Raw genomic sequence first — 24,220 nt, 5'->3', positions numbered from 1 at the left:
TGTTCGATTTAAATGTTTCCCTAATCCCTTTAGTTCCTTATCCTTCACTCAAAACACCTTTCTAAGAGCTCTCTTTTCCAGCTCCCTTGACTGCAGACCTCTAAGTTCAATGGACTAGTTTTACTGCTAGCTGGGAACAAAGTAAAGATTTAAAAAAAAGAAGAACCGCCGGGCGGTGGTGGCACACACATTTAATCCCAGCACTCGGGAGGCAGAGCCAGGAGGATCTTTTCTTTGTGAGTTCGAGGCCAGCCTGGGCTACCAAGTGAGATCCAGGAAAGGCACAAAGCTACACAAAGAAACCCTGTCTCAAAAAACAAAAAAACAAAAAAAAAAAAGAACCCCAGGACGGAGGCAGTAGTTTTAACTCACCGCTTTTTGCTCACTGCCACACTCACTCCATTTCAGGAATTAAATCTAACCAAATACAGATTAATAATAGGACTATTCAGTAGACTTCTGAAACCTTTAATTAAAAAAAAATAAAAATAAAAAAACAAAAAACAAAACAACCAAAGACCATAAAATCCTAGATTGCTGCTTGGGAATCAAGGCAGATTTTTTGCTCATTTTACTAGTGTTAAGGGTTGAACTCAGGTCACCAGGCTTGGTGGTCATAAATCACTGGCTTTTTTAATTATTAGAAACTTGTTGTAGGGGCTAGGAGCATGTGACATGGCCCAAGCATAGGAAATCAGGGGACAACACAGTTATCTGTCCATCTTTGTTGGACTCTGGTTGCCAGGATTGAGTCAAGTGCCTTTCTCAGCTGAGCCATCTCTCCAGCAGTACCGCCCCGACATCACTTTGCAAATTAAAAACCAGCTGCAGGGTTTGGGATGTAGCTCAGCACCAGACTCTGGGGTCCATCCCTAGCACCACATGAACCAGGCGTGGGTCATCTTTCATCTAAGCACTTGGGTGGTGGAGGTAAGAGACTCCAGAAAGGCAGGTCAGCCTGAGCTGCAGAAGCTGGTCTACAGATGGGCTTGAGAAGACTGACCCTGGAAGCTAGCAGTGACCTTTCTGTAGATTGTTTCAAAATGGGTCCTCAGGAACTGTTATTACATCTAGTAAGCACGAATGTCCTTCTGCTAAACTGCCAAATTCAAGGGCATCACACTTAAATAACTGCAGAATTATTCAGATGAAGTGAAGCAATAGTTTCAGAACGGATCCCAGGAGTCTGGTCCACATAACTCAAGCTTCGTGTGTGAACTGTAGTTAGCTCTTTGTGTTAGCCTTCTCTCTATGGGAGCTCCTGAGACTGGCAGAGATGAGAATACACAGAGCCACAGGAGAGATGCTATTGTTAATTTAAGGCCAGAATTTCACAGATTTTAATCTTGTTGTCTTTTCTTTTTTGGCCTGGAATTCAGAGACCCTCCTGCTTCTGCTTGGGATTAAAGGCATGTGCCACTACATCTGGCCTAATCTTGAAAAAATATAAACTGTAAAGCTATCTCCAAAATTTGGGGCAGAGCCAAGCTGCAACATTTGATCTATGACCATTAAGATATGTACATGAAGAGTTCATTCAACTGATGGGACCTTTTGGGGCTATGTGGGGGACAGCATTAGGCTGGACCAAGCCTCATGTACACTAGGCCAATGGTCCACTGCTAAGTTATAGTCTCAGCCTGGGGACTATTAGGCTACTAGGAGGAAAAAACTTATTGTCTTTGGTTACTAAAAATTTACATGTATTTTTGTAACAGTAAGAAGTCAGTACACAGATAGAAAAACCTGCACTCTAATTAAACCTTTTCTTCCATCTTCATGTTTGAAAATTCTCAATCACTGAATATTAAGATCACTTTTAAACCTGCCCTCCTTTTAAAAAATTAATAGCATCACTTAAGTTATAATGATAAGACCTAAAGATTTCCTATATCAGTTTTATTTAAAACACAAATAAGTATTTCTCTTTCAGTAATGGCAAATGGTTCGAATAATGTTGAACGAAAATCACTGACTAATACAGGGCATTAAATATGAACAGACTTTCTTTTAAAGCAAAAGAATAGATTATATACAAAAGGGACCTACAATCTATAGGTCAATTCAAAAAAGGAAATGTGTTTATAAAATGTGTGGTGAAAGCAGAACATTCCACCCCTGCTTTGGAGAAGGGCTATCTTACAACATTCAGTCAGCTGAAGATGGATTGGTACAAGTGTCTATACATAAATTTCAAGTCATTTTTGCATGTGCAGAATCATCCAGATCTTCCCAGACTGAACGGGCAGTCCTGTGGCTTTCTTCCTTTTCCATATTCCCAACAAGGCTACATGAACTTCAACTCTTGATGAGCCGCTTACAACAGCAGTTCCTTAGGAGCCAACATGACGACGGGTGATCCAGGATTTCCCTATGAGAAACAAACTGGCCGCCTACAGAAAGTATCACAATGAACAAGTCTTTCTTTCTGCCTTCCAATTCTGTACAGTGTCTCATTTCAAGACTATTACCCTCATCAGACTTGTTCGTTCACAAGTCTAAACCTTGAGGTGATATGAAGACCAACATCAAGAAAAGAAAACTCAATCCAGAAATGAAGAAACTGGAGGTATCCAATACACCCCAGAGCATCTCGCCATCTCTGCGACAGCACAGCCCAGTGTACTGCTACAGTCCGGAGATCAATACTGGCAGCTTGAATGAGGTTGGCTTTTTTTGTTGTTTTTTTTTTCCCTCCTCCTCCCGTGGTTAAAGCACATCAAATAAATACTAGGCAAGAGGAGTTTCCTGGGAGAGTTAGAAATTATAAAATTTACCAATTTTCTGTCTCTGTGATAATTCAATGCCAGTAGGAGAAAGGTATTGAAGAAAAGGGACAATTTTCACACTAAAAAAAGAATTTCCCTAGTCATGTCACCATCTTATAAAGAATCCAGGGAATCCCAGAAGTAGAAAATTCGTTTCAGGGGACCCCTGAGGCACTTTAAAGCCTTTAAAAAATTACAGTAATAATAAATTAGCTATTGCTCTTCAGAGGCTTATGGAGCAGCTAATGCAACAGGACGGGTCCAGAGTTCTGTCCACATCTCAGGTTCTCGAGCCGCTCGGCCCCTTTAAAGCTTAGACGAATCTCCAAATACCTTTAAAAAGACATACAATTTAACATAGACGGAGTGGGTCTTTTGTTTAGTGGTAGCATGACATTTGGTCCACAATGGTTAGCAGCTGTCTTCATTTTCAACTCTGATAATCTTAAGACAATACATAAATAAATACAGCAAAGGGAAGCTCGCCCACACTGACAAACGCCTCAAGGAGCCACGGAGTTCTCTCGCACCATTTCATTGGGAGCTCAGTCTTGGGTGGAGAGAAAGGCATTACAGAACTTTCTTCTCAAAGATACTAAACAATGGCATCAAATGGACAAACAGTCATCAAGGGATGTAAAGATCTGACCCCAGGGGAACCAGGACACACATAGGTACTTCAGAGGTATACTTTTGATTTGGGCAAAATTTGAGACTAAAGAAATGATCACCTCAGGCAAATGTTAGAATAGATGAAACTAAGTCCAGTTTTGGTGAGGGTTTTTTTTTTTTTTTTTTTTTCTTTAAAGCGTCCTCACCATCAGCTTCAGCTGTCAATCATCTCTGAGAGCTCAAGCAGAAGGTCGTCTTCATCTTTGCCAGGATCCAAGTCAATCTCAGCTTCTAATTTGCCTCCTGAAATTTCCCATATTAGTTTCTCAAAATCATCTTCCACGGAGAGTGGAGGCTTTCCTGTTGAGGCAGAGCTCAGTCGGCGAGGTTTAGATGCCACCTGGGATGAGGAAGGGCCAGATCCTTCTGGGAGCGAGGGTTCTGAAGAGGACTGGGTTGAAGGCAGCACAAAACTGTAAGGGGAAAGCAGACTGTTAGCCCAGCGGTGCCCTTCCTCCATGGTTCAACACTGTTCAAACAGTTAACCATGGTTGTGTGACCTCGAGGACAGCTAGTGTGTTGCTGGAGGGCTCTCTCCAGGTTCCACCAAACCCTGCAGTCCCACAATCCACTTATAAAATAATCACTCAGACGCTTATATTACTTACAAACTGTATGGCCGTGGCAGGCTTCTTGCTAACTGTTATTATATCTTAAATTAACCCATTTCTATAAATCTATACCTTGCCAAGTGGCTGGTGGCTTACCGGCGTCTTTACATGCTGCTTGTCCTGGCGGTGGCTGCAGTGTCTCTCCCCTCAGCCTTCTGCTTCCCAGAATTCTCCTCTCTCCTTGTCCCACCTACTTCCTGCCTGGCAACCTACTTCCTGCCTGGTCACTGGCCATCAGTGTTTTATTTATATAGAGCGATATCCACAGCACTTCCCCTTTTTTTCTTTTTTTAAAAAGGAAGGTTTTAACTTTAACATGGTAAAATTACATATAACAAAACAATTACCGAGCAAGAATTATAGTTACAATATTAAAGAAGATGTCCTATCTATCTTATATTTGTGAGTTTAAGGTTTTATATCTAACTTATCTTTTATCATAACTGAGGAAATTACAACTATCTAGTTTTCAACCACATCAAAGACCTGAGAAGGAACATAATGGTACCTGAGAAATGGTAGATGGATGCAAGCAACTTTCGGGAATCTTGCAAAAATAGACCAAGACAGCTGGCAGCCTGGACAGTCACCTAATGTTTCTCAGAATTGTTGGTGCATTTAAATTGGCTACAGGCCTAGAATATCTGACAGACCATTTTTAGAAGCAGGAATTCTGAGAGACCATCTTACCCTGTCTTGGCAGAGTACAGTGGTCGCTTTCCTTGTGTCCCGCTTGTCCAGAAAGGACAGCATTATATTTGTACTGTCAGCCATCAAGGCAAGGGCAGTTCTTTGCCCAGTAGGCCATTTTGTGACAAAAAGACAAACTTCCAAATGGAAATGTCTTAGAAGCCCAACATTCTCTAGGGATCAATTGGTGCAGCCACGAGCAATTGTGTCTCATGTCAACAGAATTTTAAGTTATTTAAATGCCATATTCTCTAGGTCTATGAAATGTTTGAAGATTACCTATCTATCTGAAATATATCTATGTATACCTAGAAGACTTAACTAACATGGCTACAGATATGATTATCATAGATGACTAATTATTAATCTATTTTTTAATTATCCATTACAATTTTAAATGAGTTACATAAACATAATACCTCAAACAAGAATAGAAATATATATATACAGTATAACAAAATTAACTTCAAGTTTGTATCAATAAACTAAAATTTATACCAATGTAAAACATTTTAAACAAGTTGTTCTTCAAAAGTAGGTTCATTGATCTACCCTTTTATCTTATCATCTCCATATCCTCCTATATATCTATATCACTAGTGACAAGTTGTTATTGTTTCACTAACTGGGAATCCAGTACCTTTTGAACTTAGCCAGGTATTTAAAGTATCTTCCAACAATAAGGGCAACCATCAACAGCAGTGAAGAGAAGCGACCTCCACTTTCATGCTTTTTGCCCTCAGTGTGGAGTTAGCTTTAGAGGTAGCTAACCTGTAAATGTTCAGTGACTTATTGCATTTTTTGACAAAGAGGAAAATCAGTAATGGCCTGGAATTTGGTTAAGAAGACATTACCTGTCCTTAGGTTTTTCTGTCTCAGACATGGCGATGGATGTATCCTCAGAGAGAAGGGGGACCACAGCCTACAAAGGAAGAGGAAGGTAAAACTCCCTGAGAGTTAAGCTTCTCTCGCTGGTGTTTGTATGCTGTGTGTGTGTATATGCAAGGGCCCATGTGCAAGCATGTAGAGTTAGTTCAGAGAAGGCGCTCAGGAGGAGTCTGCCATTCTCTCCTTCACGTCTGTGGGAAGTTAGTCTGTTACTGAACTTCAAGCTCATGGTTTCAAGTTATGCTGGCTGGCCAGTGATCTTTTGGGATACACCTGTCTCTATGCCTCCAACGTTGGGGTGACAGGCAAGTGTATGGCCACACTGGCTTTTTATGTAGGTGCTCAGGGATTCAAACTCAGGCGCTCATACTTGTATAGCAAGCACTCTTACCCACTGAACCATGCCCCCAGACTTCAAGGCTTTTACAAGATTTTCTTTTCCTTTCTTTTTTTTTTTTTTTTGGAGACAGGGCTTGACTATGTAGCTTTGGCTGTACCAGACTTCTGAAGGTAGACCAAGGCGGCCTGAAACTCAGAGCCTCTACCCCAGCACTGCCCAGCCTCGAGTCAGGCCCTTCTTTCACCCCAAGAGCATATTTTCTTTTGTTGCCTTCTTAGAACCACAGCTAGTTTTTGGGTTTGGTGGCGGCGTGTGTGTGTGTGTGTGTGTGTGTGTGTGTGTGTGTGTGTGTGTGTGTGTGTGTGTGTGTAACCTAGGATCTTGCTCTGAGCTGTATCTTTGGTGGCGGCGTGTGTGTGTGTGTGTGTGTGTGTGTGTGTGTGTGTGTGTGTGTGTAACCTAGGATCTTGCTCTGAGCTGTATCTTCAGCCCAGAGGCTACCGTTCTTTAATCCTAGGAACCCAATGATCTAGAGGCTGAGTATGTAAGTGAGCAAAATACCTTGCCACCCAAAAACCCAGCTTCAAAATACCGCCTGCCACTTCTCAACTCTCCAACCAGACTCTAGTTACTAGAGCCACAGTCTGAGGAAGCCAATGCTCAGGAGATGGCAGAAGTGTGAGATGCAAACAAACCAACAGCCAAAGGCAATCCTACCCCCGAGTCCAGCACCACTGCCGTGGGTCAGTTCTTACCACAGCCGCTTTCTTGGCGGGGCTTTCCTGCAGGACACCGCCAGCACTGAGCGGCTTCACAGCTGCAATGACAGCCGGGTGCACCTCCACTGCCTTGCGTTTTGGAGCCATTTTGGGAGATGAAACAACCTTGACCACAGACGGCTTCACATTAACTTTGGGTTTGGCTACAGGAGACAGAACATATGTGATTAGCAACTAGATGATCTCTTTCACATCCTGAGATGTAACTAAGAACAGGATACAATTCCTTTAGTAGTAGAAATACCAAAAGCGTTGCCGGGCACGGTACACCCCAGCACCGGGAGGCAGAGGCAGGAGGACCGCTGTTGAGTCGGAGGTCAGAACTGTGAGTTCCAGGGGAGCCAAGACCACACAGAGACCGGGTCTTAAGAATAACAAAAAAAGCAATACCAAAAGAGCAAACTGCCTGAATGAAAAAGATCTACTACACAGGTCACCATGCAATACTCTTCATTCAATGTCACTATCATATTCCATGGTATTTCTTTCTGCAAAACGAGAGGAAAAGCTGACTGCAGCTGCACACCTGTAATCCCAGCACCCAGAGGGCTGGGGGAGAACCGAGTCTGAGGCCATCTGGGGAGGGACTCAAAACACCGCAAGGAAAGTGCACCACAAAAGTTCTGAATGGGGCTTTTATGTTTTCCCTTTTCTGAGACAAGGTCTCAGGTAACCCAGGCTACCCTCCAATCATGTGGGTGAAGATAACTCTGAACTTCTAATCCTCTTGTTTCCACTTCTTGCTTCACCTCTTGAGAAGAGCAAGGATTTGGTGATTCTAATAATAAAACTTTGAATTTTTGTGGGACAGTAGAGAAAATAATAATGCTGTTTGGGTCTAGTGTCTTTGGATAAAGCAACAGAGGAAAAGAGTGAGCTCCACGGTAACAGTATACAGAGGCACAGAAACAATCCAGAACATTCAAAGTATGTCCTGAAAGAGAACCCTCCTCCAGCAGCCATGGGACTCAAGCTGCCAAAACCCAAACTCAAACCCTCACCCAACAACTGGCTGACTTAAAACCCACGATGAGGACTAAAGAGGAATTCCACCTCGGTCGGCCTCTCTAGTGTAGTTCAGCCTCTACTGGACAACCATGGAAACCAATCTAATAAATCCCTCTTCCGCATTCATGCTACTGGTTCTGTTCCTCTAGAGAACCCTAATACAAACTGAGCTGGGATTACAGGTGTGTTTCACCAGACATGGTTTTTCTGTGCTGCTGTAATGGAACCCAGGGCTTTGTGCATACTAGATAAGTACTAACAACTGAGCTACAGTTACAGCCCCAAAGAAGGCAAAACCAACCAACCAACCAACCCACCCACCCACCACCAACCAACCCACCAACCCCTCCAGCAGTTAGTTTTAAGTTGTGAAAAAGAACTCTGCCTAAGTTTCATCTCTGCAGATGACTGTATTACCACCTGTTGGTGTGACCTCGGTGCACAAGTGATTCAACCCCACAGTTGCCAGTGACTGAGATTTGGTCATTGTGCTATGATAAAGGTAGCAAAATCACTCACCTTTACTCCTTTTTTCCAAAGTCTGTGCTGCACATTTCACATTCAGTATGGAGTCCCCGATTCCAGAGGTTTCTACCTCCCCCTTTTGGGATGACTCTGTGGGGAGGCGCTTAGCCAGGTGCCGTGTGATGCCTGATACAGCAGTGAGCACGGGCTTCCCCACCACCCGGGTGAAGTACGAGGCCCCGTCTCCGGGGACAGGCGTCAAGGCTGGCTTCTCCTTCTGTGAGGCTCCTGCCTCCTGCTCTTTCTCAGTGTGCTTCTCTCTGACAGTGTCACATCTATTGACTGGAATTTTTGTGGTGTCACTTATGGTCTCATCTGAAGTCTGTGGAAACATTCAATCAAAGAATTAAGCCCTACTTTCTCATTTATAGTGCTGAGTGAATATCTAAGCTAGGCAGACAGAGTATTACATGATTCAGAATAATAAGGAAGCTGATTATTTGATATTAAACAGAAGATATGCTGTTAAGTGTGAAAGATTGGAAATGAAGATGTGTGAATCAATAAAAAACCTAGATTCTATTGGCTATGTAATTATGACCCCAAGAAAAAAAAAATGAACCGGGCGGTGGTGGCGCATGCCTTTAATCCCAGCACTCGGGAGGCAGAGGCAGGCAGATCTCTCTGAGTTCGAGGCCAGCCTGGTCTACAGAGTGAGTTCCAGGAAAGGAGCAAAGCTACACAGAGAAATCCTGTCTCGAAAAAACTAAAAAAAAAAAAAAAAAAAAAAGAAAGAAAGAAAAAACACAAATGATACTAATTAAGACACTATACATTAAGGTTTATGTTAAGATACTATATCAACTGTGTGAAAATCTCAATGCCCAGAAAGACCTTCTAGTCACAAATTAGAATATTAGAGCCAGTAAAAATGAACGTCTTAAGGAATTACTAAAGCTAGAGCAGGCTACAAAATGATATATTGTACATCTTTCAACCTGAGTTGAGTATTAAATCTGCTTATATAACAAAAAGCTTAAAGGAGAGGTAGGAGAAAAACTATTATAGCATTTATCCTTTGTTTTTGAGAAAAACAAACAAACAAACAACTGACTGTGTGGCCCAGAATGGCCTCCACTAACGAGCGTCCTACCTCAGCCTCGCAGCCCCAAAGCCTAGGAGTGCCACAAGCTTGTGTCACCATGCCTAGGTTGTTCATTCTTTCTAAAGAGAAAATCCCTAGTCGAATGTGGTGGCACATACCAGTCATCACAGCACTCTGGTAGCAGAGGCAGCAGAATCAGTTCAAGGTCTTTGGCTACATAGCTAGCTTGAAGCTAGCCTGAGCTATATGAGACACCATCTCGAGAAAGTGGGAGCTGGACAGATGGCTCAGTGGTTAAGAATACCTGCTGCTCTTGCAAAGAACCCAGGTTCATTTCCCAACACAGACATGTCAGTTCACAACCATCCTTAACTCCAGTTCTGGGGATCTGATGCCTTCTTCTGGCCTCTGCAGACACCATGAACACACATGGTGCCACAGTGTGCATACATGCAGATATACATACACACATACACACATGTACATGTGTATGTGAACACTCACACACATAAAGTAAATAAACATTGGAGGAAAAGGTCAAGCTTTACACGATGTGCAGCAAAATATTAACAGCCAGTTAAAAAACTATGAAAACAAAGAAAACTAACATACAGAGAACTGTAAGAATCTTCCACAGATGCTGGGCAGTGGTGGTGCAAACCTATAATCTCAGCAAACAGAAGGAAGAGGCAGGTAGATCTATGTGAGTTGGAGACCGGTCAGGTCTACACAGTGAGTTCCAGGTCAATCAGGGCCACATAGACCCTATTTTAAAAACTAAAAATCGGGGCTGGAGAGATGGCTCAGAGGTTAATGGTACTGGCTGCTCTTCCAGAGGTCCTGAATTCAATTCCCAGCAAACAAATGGTGGCTCACAACCACCTGTAATGAGATCTGGTGCCCTCTTCTGGTATGCAGGCATACATGCAGATAGAGAACTATATATATAATAAATAAATCTAAAAAACAAACAAACAAACAAACAAAAAAAAAAAACTAATTTAAAAAAAAAAAACAAAAAATAACCCCAAACCAAACAAAAAAGAAACTTCCATAGAAAATGATGACCACAGTACTGGGCACTGTAGCGGAGGTTGTAATCTGTACTATGGAATGAGGCTGGCTGAGGCAGGCAGAGTTCAAGCAACATAGTGAGAAACTGTCTTCAAAACTCCAAAAAAAACCCTAAACAACAAAAACACGACCCAAAACAAAACAATTAAAACCATACTCAACTTACCAGTGAAATTTTGACGGAAATTTAATGTATACTACAACTAAAAGTACACATCATTCATTCACCTCCTCTTGGTCTGCCAAGAGTCATAATCTGACAAACTTACCTCACTAGCCTCTGTCTTAGTCACACTGCTCTGAGACGCAATTTCACTGCCTTCGAGCTCGAGGTTTTTCTCTTCTTTTGCACCTGTATTCACATTAAAAACACCATTGCTTTAATCAGGATGTGAGGAATGAACTAAAATTAAAACTTTTCTTAATGAATATAATTGTGCTGACTAGCTTTTCTGTCAACACAAGCTAATCTATCTGGGAAGAGGGAGCCTCAGCTGAGAAAATGTCTCTATCAGACTAGCCTGTGGGGCATTTCCTTGATTGGTAATTGATGCAGGAGGGTCCAGGCCACCATGGGAAGTGCCAGCCCACCATGGGAAGTGCTACTCCTGGGCAGTTGGTCCTGGTTGTATAAAAAGGCAGACTGAGCAAGCCATGGAAAGCAGACGAGCATGCAGCATCCTCCATGGCCTATGCTTCAGTTCCTGCCTCCAGGCTCCTGCCTTGACCTCCCTCAATGACGGACTGGTGATCGGGAAATGTAAACCAAGTAACACTCCCTAGCCCAGGCTGCTTTTGGTCAGTGTTTTACACAGCCCAGAAAGGAAATTCAGAGAGGAGTAATGGAACAAGAAAGAACTCACAGCTAAGAGATGGGGGGGCCTACAGAACCTCAAGAAAACACCACCACACCGTAGCACTACAAACTGCTACTAGCAACAGCTTACTCTACTGAATCCGCTGCCTCAAATTCCCTCAGTAAAGGAAAGTTTGTCAGCAACTACCCAAGCTCCTGGAGGTCCTGCCCTGTGCTTTAGACAGTCGTGCTGCTTGGAGGGGCTCTACAGACCTGCTCTTTTGGTGATGCGGAGCAGCCTCTTGGCCCCAGGAATAGCCTCCGCTTGAGGCCGGGAGCTGACACTGCTCTCAGAGCTTCGCTGTACCCTCAGGGCCTTCTCCAGTTTGATCTCCTCTAGCGTCTTTATGTGCACCTCCTGCATAGACCTGGCTCTTCCCGCAGGCTCCTCGGGCTGTCCTTTGCTGACAGCAACAGGTAACAGACTCACTGTCTTCTTCACGTCAGTATCTGCTGTCAACTTGGGGCAACCTGTATCCTTTTTGGGTTTCTGTCTCTCCATTTCCTGCTGCCGATGTTTCTTTTCAGCCAGGACCTCAGAGAAGGTTTTGATCCGCACTGAGGAAGAGCTTTTGGTTCCTGATGGAGACTCATCAGTCCGGGAAGGCTCTTCTGTCTTCAGTTTAGTTTGCAATTCTCCACGTTTCTGACTGGCTCTTTCAAGAAGAATTTCTTCCAATGTCTTCACGTGGATCTCACCAGCTTTGTTAACTCTCTCTGTTCGGGGAAGGAACATATATTTACACTCTTGTTTCTCAATGACTTATGATCTCTCTAAGAGTAGAAAATACAGGGAGAGGCATCAGTTGCCTCATGCACAGCATCAGGTTCACTCTCAATTGTAGACAACTGCAAGAAAATCTCTAGAGACAAACCTACTGATTGGTATTTCTATCCAGAAATACAACACACAAATGGCTGAGAATCATTTCTCAATGGAAAAACCTGCACCATTATAAACCTTAAGTAAAAGGAGCAAGGAGTCCTCCATTCACTCCTATGTATATAAAACTAGCGCTGGACCCATGGCTAGAAACGGTACGAAGCCAAGCATCCTTGTGCCCAGGTGTGGTCTATAGTCTGCCAAACCCGAGTAACTAAATGAGCTGTCGGCAAGTCCGGCAATGGAAACCACCGTCTAGGAACTGGTCAAAGCAAACTTTTCATGAAGTGACATTTAAAACAGGAAAAGAGGGAAAACAAAACTGGTGACAAGACAAAAACTAAACAAAACCCAAAGGCCACAAATCTGACCTGCACCCCCAGACCTCAAAAGATCATTCTACAACTGTTTAAAACAGGGAACAAATGTCACATGAGACAATCATTCTCATTAGTGGAGGGCCAAGAAAAGAAATAATGAACTCATGTAGAATTAAAAGAGAGAGCGGATTTGCCCTGGAGGAGGTGGGAATGTGGGGTGGGCTGGGGGTAAGGGGAGGAGGTGGGAAGGGGGAGAATAGGGGAACCCGTGGCTGATATGTAGAACTGAATGGTATTGTAAAATAAAATAAATAAAATTAAAAAGAGAGAGAGATGATACACATGCATGCATGTACAACATACACATACTAACATACACAGACTAACCAGTAAGAGATTTTAATTAAAATTCAAAAACAAACTACACCCCAAGCTCCTAAACGTAGCCTGTTCTGGAACTCTGTGAACTTGGTATTCCCCCACCACCACCAGTCTCATTTCTGTCCATGTCCCTATCTTTCTGTAACTCAGACTGGCCTACAAATCCCTGATATAACATAGTCCAAGTTAACCCCAAGTTTATAGGTGTGAACCACTACTTCTGGGGCTCTTGTTTAAACAGAGTTTATTTAAAGGGTCAGTCTTAAGTCAGCTCAGTTTGGATTCTCACGCTCCAGAGTCCAGTGAGTTTCTCTGGTGATACCATGATAAGAGTCCTGGAACTGCCAGAACCTCCAAACATACTGGATGATGCTTTCTGAGAACAATCAATGATGAACCACAGAGCAAAGTACTCACAACAAAGTAAGTACTCAAATAGTGAATTATCTCTTTGTTTCCAGTGAGTAAGTCTTTTGTGATAGGGTCTTGATATACAAGTGACCTCAAACTCACCCACCATCGTCCTGTCTCAGTTTATGAGTACTGAGATAAAGAGCTACCACAACTTCCTTCTCATTAGATTTTCAAAAAGATGGTGGGGCTGTAGAGATGGCTCAGTGGTTAAGGTTCCATTCCCAGCACCCATATGGCTGCTCACAACTATCTGTAACTCAAGTTCTAGGGTATCTGACACCCTATTCTGACCTTTACAGACACCAGGCATACATGTGATGCACCTATACACAAGCAGACAATTCATACATGTAAAATAAATAAATCTGAAAAAAGAATTGCAATTGTAGTTTTTTCTTCCATTTCACAATGACAAGCTAATCTCAAAATAATCAAAGAAAGTACATGGTTAATGGTGAATTGGAGACTTGTTTCTCATCCCTACCAAAATGTCATTGAAATTATAAAGACATTAAAAACAGAATTAATCTACACTAATAATGAGAAAAGAAGAATGCCACGATAGAGTAATCTGTAAGAATTTCTGTGGGGAATCTATTTCAGTAGATATGTTTAAACAGTAGATGTAACTCTAAAAGAACAGTCAATCACTATTCTACTCACCAGCACAGTAAACTGCCAGGCCTAGGTTAACCAATATGAAAAGTAACAGTGAACAACGGAGAAATCATTAGGGTAGAAATGGAAGGACTAGGGGAGAGGTTACACCTCACTGAAGAATGCTTACCTAGCATGCATAGGACCTGGCTTGATTTCCAGCATCTCAAAAACGAATACAGAAACAGAACTAAGCAAGCAAGCAAACAAGCAAAAATCCCAGATTCATTTGAAAACTCCAGAGCAGCCTAAGAAAAATTAAGCTGTTAAGGGAGGGAGGGGGAAAGAGAGGGAGACCAGAACAAAAATCTTTTGAAGACAAATGCCAAAATAAACTCATTTGAAAGACTAAGTAATGAAAAAGACAATGTCAGTCTACAATTAGCCATTCAGGATAAGCGAACTATAGCCCACAGGCCAAATCTGGCCATACAGTGTCCTTGGAACACAGCCACTCATTCATTTACATATTCACGTTACATATGGCTATTTCACACCACAGTGGCAGAACTGAGTAACTGTGACAGAGATTGTGGACTACAAAGACTAAAATATTTTTGTTTTTAAGGGTAGTAAGGATCAAACTGAGGGCACCACCATGCTAATCAAATACTCTAGCACTTAGCTACTTCAAGCTTCAACTATTTACTACGTGGACTTAGAACAAACAAAGCCAAGTTAGATTCAAAGGGTCCATTGAATCCCTGGCTTGCCAGCCAAGTGTGTTTATATCCACTACAGTGAAGTAATAGTACATCAATCAGGCAGACAGAAAACCCTAAAACATTCTGGAGATTAAAGCTAAGAATGATAACTCACATCTGTAATCCCACCAGCATCTGGGAGGCCGTGACAGGAAGGTTGCCATGAATTTGAGGCCAGCCTGGACTACAGAACTGAGATCTTGTCTTAAGGGAAAGTGGTGGTGGTTGTTTTCTTACAGGAAAGTAAGAAGCTCAACATCAGACTCTCTCTTAAGGATGCTAGCATAGAATGATACAGAAATCAGCTATGGTTGGATTGAGAAAGCCCAGAGATACAAAATTTAAAACTCTTTTATAAAAACTATCACATCAAATCCTGAATAGCATTAAGCAAAGCTGGGGACTAAGAGTACATGGAAGATCAGCTGCCTAGCATGTGTGAAGATCTAGGTTTGAAACTACAGCACCACAAACAACAACAACAACAAAAGCAGAGTATGTGAATATATGGATATTCACTTTATATACATGCTTGTATAGTTCCCACTATTGAACAGAACTATAATTTACAGGAAGAATCTAAGAATATAAAGAAATGATTTTCTTTCTATTTTTTAGACAGGGTCTCTACATAGCCATGGCTGTCCTGGAACTCACCGTGTAGGCCAGGTTGGCCTCAAATTTACTAAGATCCCCCCACCTGTTTCCCAAGTGCTGGGATTACCACACACACACACACACACACACACACACACACACACACACACACACACAGACGAACGTATTTTATGTTGCCCTCAAACAAAGAGTGGCTCATGTTGTGTCCACACCTTTGTCATCTGACAGAATGCAACTGGCTATACACTGCTTGGAAAATGACTTCTTCCCACCCTTTTTGGTGATGCTGACTGACCCCAGGGACCATGTACACCCTGTGACTTGATCTACATACCTAGCCTATTAGAACCTAACTGTCTACAACAGTTTAGCATATAATATGGCATGCCTCTTAATGGATTTCCTCTTTTTTTTTTTTTGGGGGGTTTTTCAAGACAGGGTTTCTCTGTGCTGTTTTGGCGCCTGTCCTGGATCTCACTCTGTAGACCAGGCTGGCCTCGAACTCACGGAGATACACCCGCCTTTGCCCCCTGAATGCTGAGATTAAAGGCATGGGCCACTATACCCGGCCCCAACCCTTCTTCTTCTTCAATGGTTTTATTATTATTGTGTGTGTGTACGTGAGGACAGACGGATGCGCCTCACTTAGGACATGTATGGAGTCAAAGGACAACTTTCAGGTGTCAGTTCTCTCCTATCCACTGGTGCTGCCTGGATAAACACAGGCCTCACACTGCAGCATGGACTTTGACCAGCTGAGCCATCTCACCAGCTCGATACCTTTCAAATACCCTTGCAAGTCTGTTACTCTATCAGAACAAGCTCAAACTCTCACACAAGGCTTTAAAAGATTCTAACCAAATTCCCTTTTCTTCTCGTTATCCTGCCCTTCCTCCCCATTCCATGGTTTAGCCACCTGCAGTTCCTTGGGTGTATGATGCTTCCTCAGCTCTTTTCTTGAATACAAACCCTGGTTGTCGCCGGGCGGTGGTGGCGCACGCCTTTAATCCCAGCACTCGGGGCAGGCCAGGCGGATCTCTGCGAGTTCGGGCAGCCTGGGCTACCAAGTGAGTTCCAGGAAAGGTAGCAAAGCTACACAGAGAAACCCTGTCTCGAAAAACCAAAAAAAAAAAAAAAAAAAGACTTTGCCGGGCGGTGGTGGCGCACGCTTTAATCCAGCACTCGGAGGCAGAGGCAGGCGGATCTCTGTGAGTTCGAGGCCAGCTGGTCTCCAAAGCGAGATCCAGAAAGGCGCAAAGCTACACAGAGAAACCCTGTCTCGAAAAACCAAAAAAAAAAAAAACAAACCCTGGTTGTCTTAGTTTCTATTGCTCTGATCAAACACCATGACCATCAACAACTTGGAGAGGAAAGGGTTTATTTCAGCTTACAACTCTCAGGTCACTCCACTGCTGAAGAAGTAAGTGAGGGCAGGAGCCTGGAGGCAAGAGCTGATGAAGAGGCCAGGGAGAAATGCTATTTACTGGCTTGCTCCCCGTGGCCTGCTCAAACCTGCTTTCTCATAATATGTGGTACCACCACCCAGGGCCAGTACCACTCACAATGGGCTGGGCCCTCCCACCTAAGTCATCAACTAAGAAAAAGTACCACCTGCTTGCCCACAGGCCAATTTGGTGGGGATATTTTCTCAACTGAGTTCTTCCCAAACAGCTCTAGATTATGTCAAGTTGACTGAAACTAGCATGCACACTGGTCCTCCGACTTCACCCACCACTTCCTGCCTTTAGGCTTAAACTTCAACCCCATTTCCTCTGTGATGTTTTCCCTAACACAGCAGAATGCGGAGCACCTTCCCATGCGCTCTCACAGGAGCATGCATTGTTTTTCCTGTCACAGTATTGATCACTGTATTGTGGCTATTCCTGTATCTTTCAGGAGCCTGTAACCTCCAGTGCTGACAAGTGTATAACACTGTTAAATGTTGACTACTTAGTATCAAGTCGAGTAAGCACTCAAGTGTTTGTGAGGAGTGAGCAGTGCCCAGCCAGCCTGGACTGTCACTGTCACAGACAGACAAACTGGTAGAAAGCAAGCACTTACCTTTCTTTGGTGCTTTATCAAGGTTAGTTTCTGGGGCTTCCACCTTTTTTCCCAGCCTCTGTGCAAGGCTTCGCTTTAATGGGGGATCACTGTCACCACCTACAAATAGGGAGATTTACTTTAAGATTTTAATCTTCAACAAAGTGAAACAAAAGAAACAGACAAGTTTTCTGCATTTAAGCAGCAATTGTTCAACATCTTTTAACTTAATGTTAAAAGACAAAAATGACCTATAAAGAAAAAAATTAGGAGACAAAAAAATGTAAACACATGAACGGATACTTTTCAGATAACTAAAATCCTAAGCCCTGGCTGAAGCTAAGGCTCAAAGAGAGAGTGTCTACACCGCTGGTGCTGGACAGTTTCATGTCAGCTTAACAAGCTAGAGGCACCCGAAAGGAGGGAACTCACTTGAGAAAATGCCTCCATGAGATTTGGCTGTAGAGCAGGGCGGTGGTGGCGCACACCTTTAATCTCAGCACTTGGGAGGCAGAGGCAGGAGGATCTCTGTGAGTTTGAGGCCAGCCTGGTCTACAGAACGAGTTCCAAGAGAGCCAGGCCTACACAGAGAAACCCTGTCTCAAAAAACCAAAAAAATCGAACTGTAAGGCATTTTCTTAATTAGGGGAGGGCTCGGCCCACTGTGGGTGATGCCATTCCTGGGCTGGTGGTCCTGGGTGCTATAAGGCAGCAGGCTGAGCGAGCCACGAGGAACAAGGCAGTAAGCAGCGCCCTCCATGGCCTCTGCATCAGCTCCCACCTCTAGGTTCCTGCCTTGCTGCAGTTCCTGTCCTGACTTCTTTGATGATGAACAGTGCTGTGCTGTGTGAGCCAAATGAACCCTTTCCTCCCCAGCTTCCTTCTTGGTCATGTATTTTGTCATAGCAATTATAACCATAACTAAGAGACCACTAAACTTTGAATTCATAATAAATTCAGTTAGGAAGACAGTAAAGGAATTTATGATGCCTCTTTTCTAAGATTGATTTTTATTGTTATGTGCATGAGTTGTCTTGCCTGCATGTATGTCCGTGTTAGTGTGCCAGATCCCCTGGAACAGGAGTTGCAAACAGGTGTGAGCTGCCATGTGGGTGCTGGGAACTGAACTCAGGTCCTCTGGAAGAACAGCCAGTGCTCTTAACCCCTGAGCTATATCTCTCCAGCCCCTTACAATGCCTATTATTCCTGGGGTATGAAGACTTAGAGTGATAGATGATCAAATCATGCCTTTACAAAATAGAAAAAAAAAAAAAAAGAAGAGAAGGGATGAGGAGGGAGGGGAGGGGGAGAGGGAAGAGGATGAGGAGAGGGAAGAGGAGGAAGAGAAGTAGAAGAAGGAGGAAGAGGAGGAGGGAGAAGGAGGAGGAACCAACTGAAAATATCTAATATTCTCTAGCTTATCCAAGTGGAGACAAGGGTCTTGTAGTCTTGGCTGGCCTGGAAATAACTATGAAGACCAGACTGGCCTTGAACTCACAAAGACCCTCGTGCCTCTGCCTCCGAGTGCCGAGATTAAAAGCACATGTCACCATGTCTGGCTCAAGCCTGTAATTACTAAACCTAGGACCTTCTAAAAGGTCAGTCATGGGCTGGAGATGGCTTAGCTCTCAACCAAAAAGAAAAGATTAGTCATGGTCATAATCTACTAAGTTAGAACACTTCAAACTACTGTAGCACACACAGGAAATTTTTATAATGTTGTCAGTCAAGAATACAGGCAGCCCAGTAGGTCAACAATGACGGTGCTTTTATGAAGAGTCTCAACAAGGGAACATGTTCATGCATAAACACACAGACAGAAGACACACAAATTCTAACTCACCTACTGAAAATTTTCGTTTTCCCAGTCTCTCAGGAAGACTCAGTCTAACCCAGGGCTCTTCTGAAATGGCAAAAATAAAATGTGTTCACTGTTAGCTGATTCCTTTACATTCATATGAGCCTGCTAAGGAGGTATTTTGAAAATTACATCTCAGTCTTCTGTCACATTTAACAAGAAAGTAATCAAGTCTAATGAACATGCAACAGCATGGCATTATTAACAGTAGCCAAACATATGGAGAGAGGCTCTGATTCTGGTCAAACTATCCTTGTGCACCTTGAAAAGCTATTTAACATTATTACATGAGCAAGAAAGCTTTCTCTGAAATGTCTGTGGTTCAAATAAACATTTAAACGAGCAATTTAGTGTGTTCTATTCCTATGCTACATAGTTTTATGTCAATTTGACAAGCTAAAGTCATCTGAGAGGAGGGAACATCAATTAACAAAATGCCTCTGTAAGATCAGGCTGCAGGCAAGCCTGTCATGCATTTTATTAATTAGTGATTAATGGGGGAATGCCCACTGGGGGTGGTGCCATCCCTGGGCAGGTGGTCCTGGGTTCTATAAGAAGGCTGAACAAGCCATGAGAACTAGCCAGTAAGCAGCACCCCTCCATGGCCTCTGCATCAGCTCCTGTCTCCAGGATCCTGCCCTGTTTGAGTTCCTGTCCTGACTTCCTTTGATGATGAACAGCAATATGGAAGTGTAAGCCAAATAAACTCTTCCCCAACTTGCTTTTGGTCATGGTGTTTGATCATAGCAACAGTAACCCAAACAAAGACAATTCCTTATTAGGTTTTAAACAATTCAATAAAAAGGCTGATATTTTTCCTATCACTCTAAATATATAATAACATTCTTTACTCAAAATGAGCAGCCAATAAATTTGCTGAAGAAAAGAGAACATGTTAAATTAGATATACATAAATGTGAGACTGCCTGAGCAAGAAAGTATTCTAACTTTTTAAACAACAGGATCAAATGAACAAATTTTCATCCTTATAGATGATCAAAATACTTCAGGTTCTCCAAAAACTCCAAAGGGCACAAACATATTACCCAGGGACTTTGTGTTCCCAATTACATAAGAGTAGAACCCAGTACTCTGGGAGACCTGCTATAGCGCACCTTGTTTGCTTGAGAGAGTTACTGTCCTCACCACAGTCCGAACATTCTCCTTTTCAGGGCCTGGATTGGACTGAGGCTGATGTAAAGCGCTGGAAACTCCTGAGGAGCTTTCTGAATGAGAAAAGTCAAATAAATAATCTATGGAAAATAAAGCTAGTCCAAGTCAAGAATCTCTGTCCTGTGAACGTTAGGTCCAACGCAGACCACTCTGCTGTCTGAATGCTGTCTCAAGTGTCTGCAAGGTTAACAAGACTCTAGCTGATTAAACTGGGCTGGCTAGTCAGCAAGCCCCAGGGATCCTCCTGTCTCTGTCTCCCCAGAACCGGGATTCCCAGCACACATCCATGTCTGGTTTATTTATACGGCTGCTAGGGCTAGAGGCAGGTCCTCAGGTTTGTGGAGCAGACACTTCACTCCACAGTCCCCTGAATCTGTCTCTTAACTGTTGCTCTTTACTTACAGTTATGTATCTCAAGACATAGCCTGGCATGGTGGTGACGCACTCCTTTAATCCCGGAACTCGGGAAGCAGAGGCAGGCGGATCTCTGTGCATTTAAGGCTGGCCTGGTCTACAGAGTGAATTCCAGGCTGGCCAGAGATACATATCGAGATCCTATCTCATAAAACAATCAATCACTCTCAAGAGGTTTCCTTATATTATCATATGGTTCTAGCTCTGAACAGTGAGGACTGAAACACAGCTCCAGTACGTTTGTGTTTCGCTTTGAACACGCCATAGAAATGAGAATCTGTCTGTCTTTGCTAGATTTGGCTGTCGCTGTCAGAAGTATCGATTATTCTCGTCAGGCAACATGCAAGTATTCATGCAAAAACTCGTGATGGCCGGGCGTTGGTGGCGCACGCCTTTAATCCCAGCACTCGGGAGGCAGAGCCAGGCGGATCTCTGTGAGTTCGAGGCCAGCCTGGGCTACCAAGTGAGCTCCAGGAAAGGCGCAAAGCTACACAGAGAAACCCTGTCTCGAAAAACCAAAAAAAAAAAAAACTCGTGATGACTTACCACCTTGCTTCTTGGATTTTTCCTTCATTTTCTTTGATTTAATTTCCTCAAGAGTTTTTATTCCAAAATTCAAACATTCACCTGGGAAACCCAAGAGGGAAACCACATGAGGAACTACAGCCTTTTTCTTTGCATTTTCTCTGCAGGCATTCCAGTACTTGGAGTAAATGACTTAGAAGGAAGGTATGTGTCAGTATGCAGACAGCGTATCCACTAGGAAAAGCTTAGTGACTGCACTGAGTTTCCAAGGTAGTTAAAATAGCCAAAGACGCTTCACGGCTGAGAGACAGGCCAGCCTCTGCGTACCGTACCTTGCTTTAAAGCGACTCCGGGTTTCCGGGAAGAAGCCACTCGGAGTCCATTGTGAACCTCAGGAGTTGGCTGCAGGGCAGGTGTCTTGCTTTCATCGCCCTCCTCAGAAAACTGATCTGGATAGCCACATTTAAGACAAATTTCCAGTTAAGACCAAGACCAAGTAACACATTACATTATTTGACTGAAAAAAAAAAAGAGAAGGGGGGTGGGCGCTAACCGTACCATCATCATCTTCATCATCATCGGCAGCGTTGATTACAACGGGTGGATGCGTGGGGCTGGGGACATTTTCCGAACTTTCTACTTTCCTTACACTCCGCAGTTGAGGGGAGGGGTTAGACTGGACCGACAATTTGTTCTGCTGAACTGTGAGTTGGCTGGCCTTGACTTCTTCTTCTTGCAACTCAGGCCCAGTGGGTAACACAGCTAAACATTTAAAAAAAAAAAAAAAAAGACATAAATTTATAACCGAGAATTATAATCCCAACTCAACAAAAATCCCTGTCCTTTTGATAAATTTGGTGCATTTTCCTTAAGAAGGTATTTTTTTAAAACTGAATTTTCCCATTTCCATTCTATAACTCTCCATGAAGAGAAGAAGAGTGTAACTCTTTATTGTATAGAAACAGATGGTAGGACCGAAAGCAGTAAACCCAAGAGTTAGTTCCAAATTCTAGACATTTTATTTTAAGTTGAGATTCTAGAATTTTTTCCTTGGCATAAAAAGACATAGAGACATCATCTGCCTCTGCTTCCCCAGCTGGGATTAAAGTATGTGTCACCAACTTCTGGATCTTTTTTTTTTTTTTTGGGATGATGTCTTGCTATGTATCTTAGGCTGGTCCTCACACTCTAGTTCTTCCTGCCTTAGCTTTCTGAGTGCTAAAATCACAGCCACCTAGACTGAGTGGCTCTTTGGTGGCCAAAGGAAATTAGCCCACTAGGAAATTACTTTAAAAGGGGCTTTGGAGGAGCCAGTGAGATGACTCCGCAGGTAAAGATGCCTGCGGCCAAGCCTGGTAACTTGAATTTGACCTGAGTGAGGCTGCTGTGCCAAGCCTGGTAACTTGAATTTGACCTGAGTGAGGACCCACATGGTGGACAGAGAAAATCTCATCTCTCCAAGCAGTCCTCTGACCTCCACACACATTTCACAGTATGTGTATACACATACACTCAAGACACAAAGCATTTATAAATAAAAATTATTTTAAAAGAGATTTTGAAAAGAAATCACAGATTTTTGTGGAGTCAGGATTCATTTTAGGACTGAGAATAGATATAATTCAGCAGTAGAGAGCTTGTCTAGCATGTTTGAAATCCTTAGTTTGGTCCCCAGCCCTGGAACAGCGGGGATTTTTTTTTTTTTTTTTAAAGATAGCCTACATCAATTTTTTTTTATTTTAGCTAGGCTATAAAAAGCTGGACTAGTTAGTATGTGAGGTATTATGGTGAATGCCTATAATCCCAACACTCAGGAGACTAAGGCGGAGAATCACAAGTTTTAAGCCAGTTTAGGTTACAGCGTATAACTCTGTCTCCACCATAGAGCTAGATGGATGTACTTCTGGCTTTGTGGCCATATGGTCTCTTATCTCAACTCCTTAACTCTGCAGTACTAATACAAAACAGGCCACACTATGTAAATGGATGGCCAAAGCCATATGCAGTAAACCTTCATCTTACAGAGCAGGCAGAGGACCCAATTTCCTACCCATGGTCTGGAGAATTAAATTCTTTTGAAAACATCTATAGGTTTGGTAAGAAAATAAGAATAAAACAAGTATTATATTATACAGTAATATAATCTGACATGACCGAAACATTTGGCTCTCTCTGGATACTTATCACCTGACCTCTCTAAGGTTGTATTTCTTCATTATACAGTAGAAACAGTACTGTTCTCACTGGATTGAAAGGGTGAATAGCAGGTGCTCACTGAATAGCAACTGTTCCCTTTTAGAATCAAAACCAATCTCACTTCTGCTTGGAGGTAGGAACAGTCCATCAACGTAACGACCTCTGTTGTGATGGAAAGCACAGTTTAATTTTTGACATCCCACTGGCTGATTTTCCCAATAACAAGGAATTTCACTTCGTTTTTTCTGTAAGAGAAAAACACACTGTTAAAAAATGTTAAGCTTGTTAAAAAAAACAAAATGTTAAAAAATACAAGTTAAAAAATGAAGTAAGAAACTTAATAGAAAAGAAAATAGGAAGCACTCTTGAACGTATTGGCACCGGAGACCATTTCCTAAATAAAACACCAACAGCACAGACCCTGAGCACAACAATTAATAAATGGGACCTCTCGAAACTGAGAAGCTTTTGCAGGGCAAAAGACACAGTCAATAAGACAAAAAGACAGCCAACAGATTGGGAAAAGATCTTCACCAACCCCACATCTGACAGAGGATTGATCTCCACAATATATAAAGAACTCAAGAAACTAGACATCAAAGTACTGAACAGTCCAATTAAAAAATGGGCTAAAGAGCTAAACAGAGAATTCATAAAACAAGAACTACAAATGGCTGAAAGACATTTAAAGAAATGCTCAACATCCTTAATCATCAGAGAAATGCAAATCAAAATGACTCTGAGATACCACCTTACACCTGTTAGAATGGCTACGATCAAA

General features: G+C 42.7%; 1 protein-coding gene across 7 annotated transcripts in view; it reads right to left on the bottom strand.

Moving 5' to 3' along the window:
* Positions 1 to 1,884: 1,884 nt before the first annotated feature.
* Positions 1,885 to 24,220, bottom strand: part of Zc3h11a (zinc finger CCCH-type containing 11A) — a 47,234-nt gene continuing 24,898 nt past the window's right edge. For 6 of the 7 annotated variants that reach the window (XM_028876594.2, XM_028876591.2, XM_028876595.2 and 3 more), the window contains 13 exons: positions 23,519 to 23,684; positions 21,802 to 22,005; positions 21,576 to 21,692; positions 21,265 to 21,345; positions 20,247 to 20,357; positions 19,117 to 19,176; positions 17,295 to 17,393; positions 11,470 to 11,973; positions 10,670 to 10,752; positions 8,276 to 8,603; positions 6,725 to 6,891; positions 5,596 to 5,663; positions 1,885 to 3,853 (listed from right to left, as the gene is read on the bottom strand). In XM_028876594.2, coding sequence (XP_028732427.1) covers positions 3,595 to 3,853; positions 5,596 to 5,663; positions 6,725 to 6,891; positions 8,276 to 8,603; positions 10,670 to 10,752; positions 11,470 to 11,973; positions 17,295 to 17,393; positions 19,117 to 19,176; positions 20,247 to 20,357; positions 21,265 to 21,345; positions 21,576 to 21,692; positions 21,802 to 22,005; positions 23,519 to 23,684 — 2,247 coding nt within the window. In that variant the 3' untranslated portion in view covers positions 1,885 to 3,594. The remainder of the gene's footprint in view (positions 3,854 to 5,595; positions 5,664 to 6,724; positions 6,892 to 8,275; positions 8,604 to 10,669; positions 10,753 to 11,469; positions 11,974 to 17,294; positions 17,394 to 19,116; positions 19,177 to 20,246; positions 20,358 to 21,264; positions 21,346 to 21,575; positions 21,693 to 21,801; positions 22,006 to 23,518; positions 23,685 to 24,220) is intronic. The other variant, XM_028876598.2, reaches the window with a different exon arrangement.

The sequence above is a fragment of the Peromyscus leucopus genome, chromosome 15, assembly GCF_004664715.2.
Source record: "Peromyscus leucopus breed LL Stock chromosome 15, UCI_PerLeu_2.1, whole genome shotgun sequence".
Lineage (NCBI taxonomy): Eukaryota > Metazoa > Chordata > Mammalia > Rodentia > Cricetidae > Peromyscus > Peromyscus leucopus.
The sequence above is the reverse complement of the archived record's forward strand: the minus strand, read 5'-3'. Positions and strand labels throughout refer to the sequence as shown.